Source organism: Meles meles, chromosome 6 (genome assembly GCF_922984935.1).
Source record: "Meles meles chromosome 6, mMelMel3.1 paternal haplotype, whole genome shotgun sequence".
NCBI classification, from domain to species: Eukaryota; Metazoa; Chordata; class Mammalia; order Carnivora; family Mustelidae; genus Meles; species Meles meles.
This window is the reverse complement of record NC_060071.1, coordinates 136,572,246-136,584,635: the sequence shown is the minus strand read 5'-3', so window position 1 is coordinate 136,584,635 and position 12,390 is coordinate 136,572,246. Positions and strand designations below refer to the sequence as shown.

The 12,390-nt window shown below is 53.1% G+C and overlaps 1 protein-coding gene across 1 annotated transcript in view; it reads right to left on the bottom strand.

The window, feature by feature from the left end:
* Window positions 1-12,390, bottom strand: part of LTBP2 (latent transforming growth factor beta binding protein 2) — a 101,712-nt gene that overhangs the window by 34,453 nt on the left and 54,869 nt on the right. Inside the window, exon 9 of the mRNA XM_046007726.1 lies at window positions 1,808-1,882. Within this exon, the coding sequence (XP_045863682.1) occupies window positions 1,808-1,882 (75 nt within the window). The remainder of the gene's footprint in view (window positions 1-1,807; window positions 1,883-12,390) is intronic.

Sequence of the window (12,390 nt, the reverse complement as noted above, 5' to 3'; positions counted from 1 at the left end):
CCAACCCTTCTTTTGCTTGTGCGTCTCCCTCAGCCGGGAATGCCTGCATCTCCTTCAGCTGGTCACCTCGAGTCACTCTTCAAGCCCAGATCAGTCGTCACCTGAAGCCCTTCTCCTACCCTCCCGGTCTGGGAAGGGGCGCCTACCATGCCATCCCACGGCACCCAGGGCCTCTTTCTAGCAAGAGCACTTCTCCCATGGTGTGTAATTGCTTAAGCGCCTATATTCACTGGGGGCAGCCATGTTTGTCTGTTGTGGGGTGCTAACACCCAGTACTAAACACGCAGTTCCTGACAACAGCCCCGACTCGGCCCGTGGCAGGAGAGAAGGACGGAGACAGAGAGGACACATGCCGGTGTAGAGGTGACCAGGTCCCCTCACAGATATGGAGACATGGGGGGGGGGGAGGTTTAAAGGGCGGGGGCTCCTGGGGACGGGCCCTTTGGCTTCCTGTATCCCTTGGGGCTCAATGGAGGGAGGACCGAGAGCTCCTTTGAGATTCTGGGAATAACTTTAACCCTGTGCACTGGGAAACCTGCCAGGAAGAGAGGGCCCTAGGGACAGTTTAGATATGAATGGCCCTACTGTACCCTCCAAGGGCAAAACTAAAGACTTCTCTCCACACCCACCATCCTCTCTACTAGGCCTCTTTGCCCCCAGGGGAGTCTGACCTCAGGCTGGGTCAGAAGGCTGCCCTTTTGCCTGGTCCAAGCACTTTATCCATGGGCCAGAAATCCCCTTTGGGCCTGGCAACCACCCCCCCCCCCAAGGCAGACAGAATAGCCACCCCAGGACTTCCTCAGATCCCTCTCTCCTGGAGAAGCCTCCAGGGGGAAAGGTGCTTAGGAAGCCATCTGGGTCAATGTCCTGTCTCTAACCCAGCTTCATTTCGAGTAAGCCATACAGACAGAACCATATCCACTTGTCCAATGGGGAAGCCGCCTCAGCTCCCCACTGACTTCTGCCTGCCCCAGGAGCCTCCCAGGAGAAGGCTCTGCTCATCTCTCCTACTGCCAGGCCTGCAGCCAACAGGGGCTCCCTGCTCCAAGCCTGAGTTGCTCAGTGGCAGCAGCAGCCCCTCAGTGAGGGTTTCTGGACGCCCCAGTCATCCTGGGCCTATGCGCCATCCCCACTGGAATTCCCCATCGTGACAAAGCCGTAGCTGAGCCTGGCTTCCATCCCTCTGTCCCAGGGTGGCTCTGGGCCTTGCCCCTCTGAAATGCAGAGTGCCCGAGACCTCAGTTGGCTGACAGCCTGTCAGCCAGGCCAGCAAGGCCAGGGTCCATGCTTAACGGTCCCCTCTTTCCTCCACCTCTACCTTCCCCCTTCCCCCTCCTGGCTGTGGGAGGTGATTTGTTGGGGGGAGTCCCCAGAGGTCCCCATCAACTCAGGCTGACTAGATCCTGAAGTCTAAAGTCCTTCCATTCCAAGGAGACTGGCCGAGGAGGTGAGGGGATGTGGGGACTCGGACAGCACCCACACACGCACACACAGACCCCACAGTTCTAGAGACGCACCTGGCTCAGGTCCGGTGGGGGCAGGTGGAGACGGGAAGAGGGACGGGCTCAGCTCCCAGGCCCTTTCTAGTTTGCTCTCTCATAATCCCCACAACTTCCTGAGGCCCCTGGAACCAGTAGCCCCCACAACTCCCCGAAGCTGGGGCTTAGAGGTGCTCAGTGAAGACCACTCAGTGCCACCTTGTGTCTGGGTGGGGGCGGGGGAGTGCCCTGGCATCCTCAGGCCTTCATTATCCAACCCCCTCCCTCCCCCCGCCCCAAGCCCAGCTCTGGGCCCGGGTCACCCTTACCTTGGCAGTGAGTGAGATTCAGTCTCTTGTACCCTTGGGGACACTCCAGCTGGCCATTTTCGATCACCGGGGAGGCTGAGGAGTAAAGATAAAGACAGATCTCACTGCTAGGCCCTTGGGCTGCCCTGTCACCCATGTTAAAAGGGGGGGTGCCACCGACTCCATGGCTATGAGGCCCTGTCCCCCCAAGTCATCCCTGTGGGGAGCTACGCCCCCTTGGCTACAATCCCTTCCCTGGCTCTCGTGGGTTACTCTGACCCATCTTGCTCCTCCTAGAAACGTCACTCAGCGACTATAGGTCTTGTATATAGTTATAACATGACATACAGGACAAGTATATATTGTACACTCCAGTGGAATGAAACCAGTTCTATTTAGTATTTTGGTTTTGAAGTAATTATACCTCTGTAGGAAGTTACAAAAAATAGTCAGAGAGGTCCCTCATGCCCAGCACCCAGTTTCTGCTCATGGTTCCATCTTCCATAACTATAGTTGTCTTCTTAGTGTTTTTTTTTTTCTTTTTCTTAGTTTTTAAACATGCAGATGCAACAATTCACAGTCTAGTTCTAAGTTTAGTTCATTTTGCTCCTCAGTTTTACCGCCACTATAGCTGACAAGTTATCTCAGCTCAGGATGGAAGAAACTCACATTCCACGGCCCGGTGGTAGAAAACTAGGCTCTTAGGTTTGCGCTCCCTCTCACCAACTGTGTGGCTGGTAACTTTCCATCTCCCCTGAGGCTGGCTAGTTGTTCTTAAAAATGTAAAACACATTGGAAAATGCCAGTTGTCAAGTTTTTAAAATGTGCAAATGGACTTGGTTTACAGCAACAAATCCCAACACGATAGAACCGCTTCCAAACAGCCACTTTCAAAAGGCTCTTCCTGTCGCCCAGCCGCACCCAGCCGGTCGCCCAGAGTTAAGGGCAGACCAAACCCACCAGATGTTTGACTCCAGATTGACCAACAAGGAAATAAGGCTCAGATTCTGGGGCTGCTTTTGCATCCTACCTTGATTTCACAACATTCCACAGTACTTTAAAGAGGGGGAAAAAAGATATTTGAAAAAGAAAAACCTATTGACTTACAAACAGGGAAACGTCTCTATTACTTTGGAGAGAGGACTAGCACGTCAGTCTCCAGAGGAATGCTTTGAAGGGTTTTTTCTTTTTCTTTTCTTTCCTTGAAAAGCTCTAGCAGGTAGCAGAGTCCTGACAGCCATCTGTCATCACAGGAAAGAGCAGCAGATGTGGACAGCCATCTGTGTGTGTGTGTGTGTCTGTGTGTGTGTGAGTTTTTAAGGAATAGCTCCTCAGGACGCCTCAGTGGGTTAAGTGGCTGCCTTCAGCTCAGGTCATGATCCCAGGACCCTGGGATCCGGCCCCACAGCAGGCTCCTTGCTCAGCAGGGAGCCTGCTTCTCCCTCTGCCTGCTCCGCCTGCCACTTCTACTGCTTGTGCATGCGCTCTCTCTCTCTCTCTCTCTGCCAAATAAATAAAATCTTAAAAAAAAAAAGGAATAGTTCATCTACAAGTCTGACCATTTCTTGGCTAAGACATAGCGAGCAATTCTAAAGGGGTACAGGGATTTTCACAGACACTCTTCTAACACAATGTTCCATTAAGAGCCCATTCTACTTTAAAGGTCTTGTTTTATAAAGTGAACCGCGTGATGACTTCTCTAGCAATCGTCTTCTGACTTTGTCTTCCTGGTGCCGGTGGCTCGCCTCTGATCATGGGCTGTGGTGATGGGACTTCCCGTGCAGCGCCACCCACCCCCCCATCCTCACCTGGATTCCCTTTCATTCCGGTCAGAGCATCAGCAGCTACCCTCACAGAGTTGTTGGAAAACTCATTGTTATTGAAGAAGTCGTTTACTGTTGCAAATGTACGACTTGCATCCTTCCCTTAGCAGTATCTTCACAAGAGGATAGTTCTTCATCTGTTTCATTGTTGCAATGGACTCTCGCAAACACCGAGGCATACGTTAGAGAGATCTATGCTTCCATCCCATTGTATGGCAAAGGTTGAACATCTTGGTGTTGTTTCAATGTTTTTCTGATCCAGACGGCGTTTGCTCTACGGTCAGCTGCTAGTTCCCAGAGCGCTATAGACTTGGGGCAAAGTCCATTATGTAGAAACCCTATTTCATACAGCCTTCTTGATCGTTTGGGTCCTGGGCTCCCTTCTGGGTCACACCCGAGAGACCCTCGTTATTTTTACCTGAGAATAAGGTTGATTACAGGCCAGGGGAGAAGGGGCAGCATCGCATTTTAAAACTGATCACTTGCAGTGATGTAATTAGTATTATTTCGAATCCTGTTTCTTTGCAGGAATTTTTTTTAGAGTCCCTTTTCCACTTGGAGAGGGTTGTTTTCCTTCAAACTTGACAACATAATTGAAAAACGCCATAAGCTGAGCACTGTCGTAGGGGACGCATTCATTCCAGAGACAAACTCGAGGAGGCGCCATGTTTCTTGGAAACCGGCTCTTCCCTGAGGACACGCCACATGCCAGACGTGATATCTGAGTCTGACATACAGACCAAGTGAGATTGTAAGTTAGTGAGGCTTCTTCATTTTTTTTTAAAGCTTCACTTAAGATTTTAAAGTATTTTTTAAAAAGGTTTTATTTATTTATTTGACAGAGAGAGAGAGAGTGGGGGAGAGAGAGCATGAGAGGGGAGAAGGTCAGAGGGAGAAGCAGACTCCCCATGGAGCTGGGAGCCCAATGTGGGACTTGATCCCAGGACCCTGGGATCATGACCCAAGCCTAGGGCAATTGCTCAACCAACTGAGACACCCAGGAGCCCCTTCATATATATTTTTTTAACGTTAAAAAATGTTAGTTGAATTTGCAATATCTTTTCCCTCTATGGACAACAGTCTCACTCTAGCTTTGCCTGTCGTCCCACCATGGGGGGACTAGGCTCCGGCCTGGGTGGGGGTAAATGAGGATTCTGAACATGCTGACATTGAGATGGAAGGATGGGAGTGAGGCTGGGAAACAGGAGCGCCCCTGGCATGGGGCCTGGGGGTATCAGTCGAGGGCGGGAAGGAGGCAAGAGAGGGAGGACATTGGGGAAACTCAGAAAGCAAGCTGATTCAATGCAGCCTGCAAACACAAGGAGCAGAAGGTGGGAAAGAATAACGGGAAGCTGATGCCAGAGGGCCTACGAGCAGTAACGAGGGGACATCTGGATGGAGTCATGAAGCCCTTGGTCCACATTGTCCTGTTTGTTTCCCACACAACCATCCTGCAAGGACGGGATCATTATCCACATTGTCCAGACTAGGAAAATGAAGCTCAGATGGGGCCCAGTAGGGGTCGAACCCCAGCCTCTGGCAGCAGAGGCCACATCCCTTGCTTGTGGCTCTGCTGAAGGCAGGAGGGAGAGAAGGGGCCGGAGGCCAGGGCAGCACCATGATGGCAGGAGGGAGACAGGAATAAATTTCAAAGCCACTGCCCTGGATGAAATTCCCATTTTGCCAGCAACTCCAACTGTATCCCAAAGAAGGCCCTCGGAACCTGCTTGACACCTCCCAGAGGCCACCTGCCAGCTTCTGGGAGACCAAGTGCAGCATCCAATCTGGAAAAGTCAGCTTCAGTCTCATCCGGGGACAGCAGGTTGAAGTTCAGCCAGCCATGTGCAAGGGAGAACCTTGGCTCGGGTAGAACTCAGCACCCACCCTCCGTCCCAGGCATGCTCCTGGCAGCCGCGAGCTGTGTGATTCACAGCGGGTTGGGGGGGGGGGACAGATGCCACAGCCCTTGCCACCCACACTAGGTCACCTCCCAAGCCCTCCCAACATGCTCAGGCCTTTCCTCGCCATGGCACTTAAAATGCTGCGTCATGATGGTCTGTTTGCTTGTCCATCTCCCCTGGTAGAGGGTAAGCTCCATGAAGACAGGAACCCTGTCTTCATCGTTGCTACATCTCTAGAGCCCAGCACAGCATGGGGCACACGATGGGCACTCGGTTATCTTTTTTGGTAAGTCCAGTGTGAGACTTGAACTCATGACCCTGAGATCAAGACCTGAGCTGAGATCAAGAGTCGAATGCCCAATGGACTGAGCCACCCAGGTGCCCCTAGCGGCACACAATCAAAACAGAATGAATAATAAGAGTAAACCCTAAAATAGCACTTACTATATGCTAGGCCCTACTGTAAAGTCCTTACACGTATTAGCTTATTTAATCCTTGTAATAGTCCTCAAGGGGACTTACTAATATTCCCCCCACTTTATGGAGGAGCAAACTGAGGCACAGAGGGGTCAGGAAACATGCCCAAAGTCTCCCAGCTGGTGGATGGAGCTGAGATTATGAACCCGGACAGTCTGCCCCCAGAGGACAGATTCTGAACCACCCCTTTCTCCCGCCTCCAAATACATAAATGAATGAACTCATGCCAAGCCTCAGGAGTTATCGAGGCAGGAATCCTAGGGTCTGCAGGCTGCAGGGAAACCCGTGCCCATCAGGGAGTAGATTACCCTTTTGGGGAACTTCTCTTCCCTTGTTTTAACATGGGATCAGGAGAAGGTCAGGAGATGGGCGGGAGGACTGATGGTCAGAGATGGCCAGAGGACTCATTAGAAGCTGGGAGAATGCCCCACAAGGTCTACCACTGGACTGCCATGCAGAAAGAATGAAGGCAATGGGGCAGAACCCGCACTACCCCTCATGGCTCCTCAGCCGACACAGGGACATGGGGGTCAGGAAGCAGAGAGAAGTGGATCTGGAAGGAGTGGCTGAAGCTGTGTTTCCCATGGGTGCTTCCAAGAGACACATGGAGTTGGGCCTTGCAGTTGGGCCTCTCAGGCCTGAGAAAGGCTGAGCAGCTGCCGAGGGGTCAGCTGGGATCACCCCCAACTCCAAGGAGTCTGAGCATCACAGAATGCCCGCGAAGCCTGTAGGGTAGACGTGCATACCTTTCCTGGTATGGAAACGTGGTCATGTGGGGCAGAACCTCAGGTCCTCTGGCCCCTCACCCCAGCCCTGTCCCCTCACTGCTGCACCCAGACCAGCTCACACACCAGGGAAGGAAGCGGAGAGGCTCCTGGCTGCGGCCTGAGCCTGCCTTGTGGACTCTCCCCGTTGTCTGCTGGGACTCCCAAGGAGGCCTCAACCAGGACAGACTAATTCCTGGAGACAGTTTTGGCCCTGACTCTACAACAGAGTTCGGGGAAGAAGTGGTGGAGACATATGTCTGGCCACGGGGCTGTTTACAAGCCACGCTGATCTCAGCCTGTGATGACAGATGGCCCCAGCAGGGAACTCTGGAGGGTACCCTACCACGCATCTCTCTGCCAGAAGACAGACAGACAGACAGAAACACTCACAACCCGGATGAGGCTAAGCTCGATGCACCAGGGCATGTGAGCAGACTGGAGCTGAATCCTCGATGTGTAAACCTCTGGGGAGGGGGGGCAGTAAGTTGCAAAAAAACTTCTGGCCCCCCAGAGCAGTGGAAGGGGTGTGGGTTCTGGGGCAGCCAGACCCCATCGAATTCCTGGCTCCGCTCTACTTGTGTGACCCAAAGCACGTTCCTTAACCTCTGTCAGTCTTAACTCTTTCCTCTGTAGAAGTGGGGACAGAAACTCAGTTTCATGGGTTGTGAAGGTCAACTTCACTGAGAAATAATCAAGGTCAGACTGAAGCTAGCCCCATGCCTGGGAGTCCCTGTAGATGCTCCCTAAGACTTAATTCCTTCTTCTTGCTTCCCTTCCCTTTCCTTCCCTTCCCTTCACTCCATTTCTCTTTCCTTCCTCCCTCCCTCCCTCCCTCCTTCCCTCCAGCAACATAATTTCAAGGATTGCAAGCAGGCTGCTGCCCCTCACTGGCTAGAGACACAACCTCTCTGTTTTCTTATTAGTAAAATGTAGGTGACAATTCCTTCCTTGGGGCTACTGTGGACAGCAAAAAACCATGCAAAACTCTGAGCACGATCCTTGTCGCATATTGGTGATTATTATAAGTTCATGATTCCAGATTTTCCTGCTTGGTAAAGTCCTAATGGATGCCCCACCCCACCCCCCCACCCAGGATTGTGGAAATCCCACCCAAAGTTGACTGCTTCCCTGGGGGCAGCATGAGAGCCAAAGTGAGTGTCTTGGTCACCACAAGCAGTCAGGTGGAGAGGGATCTGGTCAGACCCTTGGCTCAGACAGGTGCCATTCCAGCCAACCCCTCCGCAGCCCTCCCTGGACCTCTCTAGTCCAAAGATGCCATGTATTGGTGACCCTCGCCCTGGGTAAGGAGGGCACTAACTTGAGCTGAGGCACAATTCCCTGGAGGCCTCAAGTCCCTCGGAAGAAGCTCTCAGAACATCCCTGAGCCAAAGAGACTCGACTTTTCTTCAGCCCAACAACTGTAAATCTGAAAAATCCCATCTCTTGAGGGCAGGAGACTGGGCGTCTTAGCCAGAGTCCCGGAGAACAGGAGCCCCACCCCAGCACAGCTGTTCCCTAAGCCGGGGTCCTCTAGTGGAGAAGATTCCCCAAGCCAAGTGGGCAAGCAGCAGCCTAGGAGGCAGATCTCAGGCCAGTTAGAGGCCAGGGTCTCAGATCACGTAGACACAACTTTTTTACCCGTAAGATGAAGACGGTCACACCCAACCCCCAGAGACGCGGTGAGGACGCAGTGGAACGAGGAAGCACTTAGCATGGTGCCTGGCACACGGCTGCTAACAGCCATGGTGAAGAAAACAGTGTCGCTGCTGGGACTTGCCCCATGCTCCCCGCTCCAAATCTTGCTGGCCCCCTGGGCAGGGGCTGGCCTCACAGGAAACGGTCCAGTGGGCAAGGGCACTGGCAAAACCAAGGCAAACCAAAGCTTGATTTCTACTGAGCGTTTCCGGCATATTTTCAGACACATACATATGAACCTCCATTCCCTCAAAAATCAATGTCCTTTCCAGCTCCTTCTATGAACCTATTCTTAGCAGGCATCCTCACCCTGGCGGGGAGCAAAGTCCTTCCCGGGTTTTGATAAGCTGTGGTCTTTAAGTAAGCTGCTCCTTGTGCTCAGTTTCAAGTTGAGCTCTGCTCACCAGAAACACCGGCACATTGGCTTTAGCCTTCCAGAACCACATGGAACAAGCCTACTGGCTCCGCCCTGGGACACTTCGTCCAGCACATCTCTGTGAACTCTCAGGCCTGAGCTGCAGGTTGCTGCCTGCCCATCTAGCTGAGCCACATCTTCTTGAGGGATGTTGTCCTTCATGCACATGTAGTTCATGAAACATGACCCTGGGCGGCCCCCTCCCGGCTGTGAACTGTGAGTCTGAGGTCCTGGTGTTTGTTGTCTTTGGGTGGGCTCAAGTCTCCCCAGGATGATTCGGGACATCCCCCCCACCCCCAGTCAATCAGCTGAGAGTGAAGTCACACTGGTTTGAAGCTTTGCTCCCCTGTCCTGCTGTGTGACCTTGGACAAGTTGCTCAGTCCTCTCTGAGCTTTATCATCCTCATTAGTCAAGTGGGGATAAAGACGCTTAGCTGGCATGTGGTTGTGACAATTTCATGGGATCGGGCTGCTGGGGAGCCCGGTGTAGTGTGGAAGTTCGGCAAGAGGTGGCCATTGTTATCTTTAAGAGGGAAAGAGGCAGAGCTCCTTGAAAGGGCGGAGCAGGAGAAGCAGCAGTCCCTGGAGGGACAGGAAGGGGCTGGGTTTGGAGGCGACCTCATCCCATGCCAGGCAGACGGACAGATGATCTCGTGGGGAACAACTGGAGGCCACCACTGCGGGCTGAGAGCAGGGTGCCAGCCCCGCCTGCCCCGGCGAAGGGGCCTGGGGCTTGACACAGCCTGTGCCAAGCCAGATGGGGCAGCGGCCAACTTTCCAGTCAACCCAGATGTCTGTCTTTCTCAGACAAAAACTCTAAAATGTGGCCTCAATCAAAGTGGCTTTTGAGAGCTGTGCGCTCTTTGGACCCTGACAGAGGCTCTGAAAACTCCTGAGGGTCAGGGAGATGGGGCTCAGGTTGAGTCCTGGAAGGTCAGCTGTATCTGTCACCCAGAGCGAATGGAGAAGGAAGGGAGGGGATCAGAGGCTGACCTGAGTTGACTCCCTGAGCCATCTCCCTAAGAAAGAGAGCACTGGAGAATTTTTTCCAGAAGAAAAGAGATATGTCTGTGCCAAATGAGACTTCAAGGCAGTCCCTTTCTTCATCAGAAATAGCATCGTTCTGCAGGGGCCTTCTTTGAGAGTTGGGCCTGGAGCCTCAGAAGCAAAAAGGTGACTTAGGGGAAGCCGTGAAGTCTCATAGTTCCCCGGCTGCTGGCTTTATTACTCTCTTCCTCCCCAATTCTGCTAGATGACCTTGTTGGGGATGACAAAGTCCTTTCCTGAAGGACACAGCCTTATTTCATCAGAGGAGACTTAGAGGCTCAGAGGGGCAGAGCCACCAAGCCTGGGAATGTTCTAGAACCCAGAAGTCCTGCCTGCCTTGCCAACCATTCCCAAAGCCACCCCAGCAGCTCACCTTTTCTTCCTCTGACTCTTGCATGGTAGCTTGCTTGTTGTGCCTACTTAGAGAAACATCCCCAAACCCCAGCCCCAGACGCAGGCATGGAGCTAGGTATCTGGCACGCTGTCAACACAAACAAGGTTTGTGGGCGTCTTGACCTTTCTCTATACAATGCCCAGCTGCACTGTAACGTGTTGTAAGTGTTTACATTCCCCAGTCTTTGTGATTTCTTGCTTGGTGTGCTGGAATGCTTGACATTCCAGGGTTTGCACCCTGGTGCCCGGCTTGCTGAGATGTGCTGAACACAGTGGGGGAGTGGGGTGGGGAGTCACTAACTGGGACAGGGCGGAGGTGAGGGCACAGCCTTGGGTGTGCTGTGCTCCAGGAAGAGTTCCTCACCCTCCTGGTCTTACCTGCATCTGCGATTTCCTTGGGTGGTTAAGCTCTTCCCCTCTCTTTGACCTCCTCTATTAATTCTTTAGATCTCATCCCGGATGTCACCCCCCCCCCATAAGAAGCTTTGCCTGATCCACAAATTTGAGCTAGCATCCGCTACCCCACAGTGAACAGATGTGTGGGTTGTCCACTGCACAAAAGCACCACATCTTAGAGAACCGCTGGCATCTCATATTTATTTGTAAAGACTGTTTTGAACAAAGGAAGCAGCACCTTTCTCTAAATTGTACAAAGGTGCTGTAGGACCTATCCGTGGTTCTGGTTCCCCTGTGTTCACACAGCATTTGGCATTTGTCTAGTTAGTGCTATCTGTATATGCCCCCTCGAGGCCCTCCCCACCCCAAGCCCCCAAGCTTGGAGAAAGGAGGCACTACTTCTACCCCAGTCTCCACTGTCCTTCCTGGACCTGCACACCAGGAGCACTTCAAATGGGTATTTCATTAACGTATATATCCGTGGACTGAATGGGATGTGGGGTGTGGAAGTCTCAAGGGTGGGCCTAACCAGGAGGAAGAAGGGAAAGAGGGGGAAGAGGAAAGTGGCGGGACAACTCTGGCCTGCAGGGGGAGATGCTGAGCAGTTCAAGGCCCTCTCCTGCACCACCGCCAGCCCCCCCATTTCCCTTCGAGGAGGGTTACTTTGCAGCAATACCAATCACAGCTTCTGTTTACTGCCTGAATGCTAAGCACATGCCTCATCTACTGGCCACAGCAGCCCCGTGGTCTCCATGACCGTTTCCATGACCATCTCCACCCTGCAGACTGGAGACCGCGCAGAGACGAGGTCAGCCCACAGAGCTGGGCCCGGGACCTGCTCCGTGTTGGGTGCTCAAGTCTGGAAGCTTACTGCTGGCCTCCAAGGCTTCACCCAAAGCTCCAGCATGCTGCAAAACTGTCCGCGCTTATTTTTAATTTGGAAAACAGGGTCACTGCTCCACAACCAAGTCTGAAGTTAGGAATAGCCCTGTCCCTCCCACCTTTGGGCGCCAGGCCAGGCCCCCTACAAAGAGCCAACTCACCAAGTCGACTGTTGACAGGAAAAAGTAATCCAAGCCAGGCGTGGGCCCAGGCCCCAGGAGCGGGGCCAGGAGGGAGAAGACAGGCTGAGCGGGCAGAAGCCGTACTCAGGCGCAGACCCTCATCACCCACCTCCCAACCGCAAGATCGAGGCCTAGGAGAGCGGCATGAACGGGCATTTTGCTGACTCCCAAATAAATCCTCAGTGCTTGGCACATACAAGGCACCTGGTTAGTATTTGCCGGATAAATGAACAAAGGAGCGAATGAATGAATGGATAAACGTAGGCTTTTCCCACCATTCAAAAGAGAGCGGGAAACTGGGTTTCCCATATCCCAAGGCAGAGGACCCTCTGGGACAGACCCCCAGCCCTGACTGGGTGAGGACACAGGAGGTGAGGAGGTGAGGAGGAGGCCTGGAGGACCCTCCAGGGAGAGAACCAGGGAAACACTGAGTCACTAAATCCAGATTACTGGGCCCCTGAAGCCTGGGCAGGGGGGTATGTAGAAGGGGCCCAGCATGGGATGGGATCCCTAATTTGAGCAGGAACAACTGGCATGAGAGAGGAACCCCTCCCAGGCAATCAGAGAGAACAGAGAGCCCAGGCTGCACCTGGGTCCGAGCCATCTGAGCACTCAGAGGCCGTAGC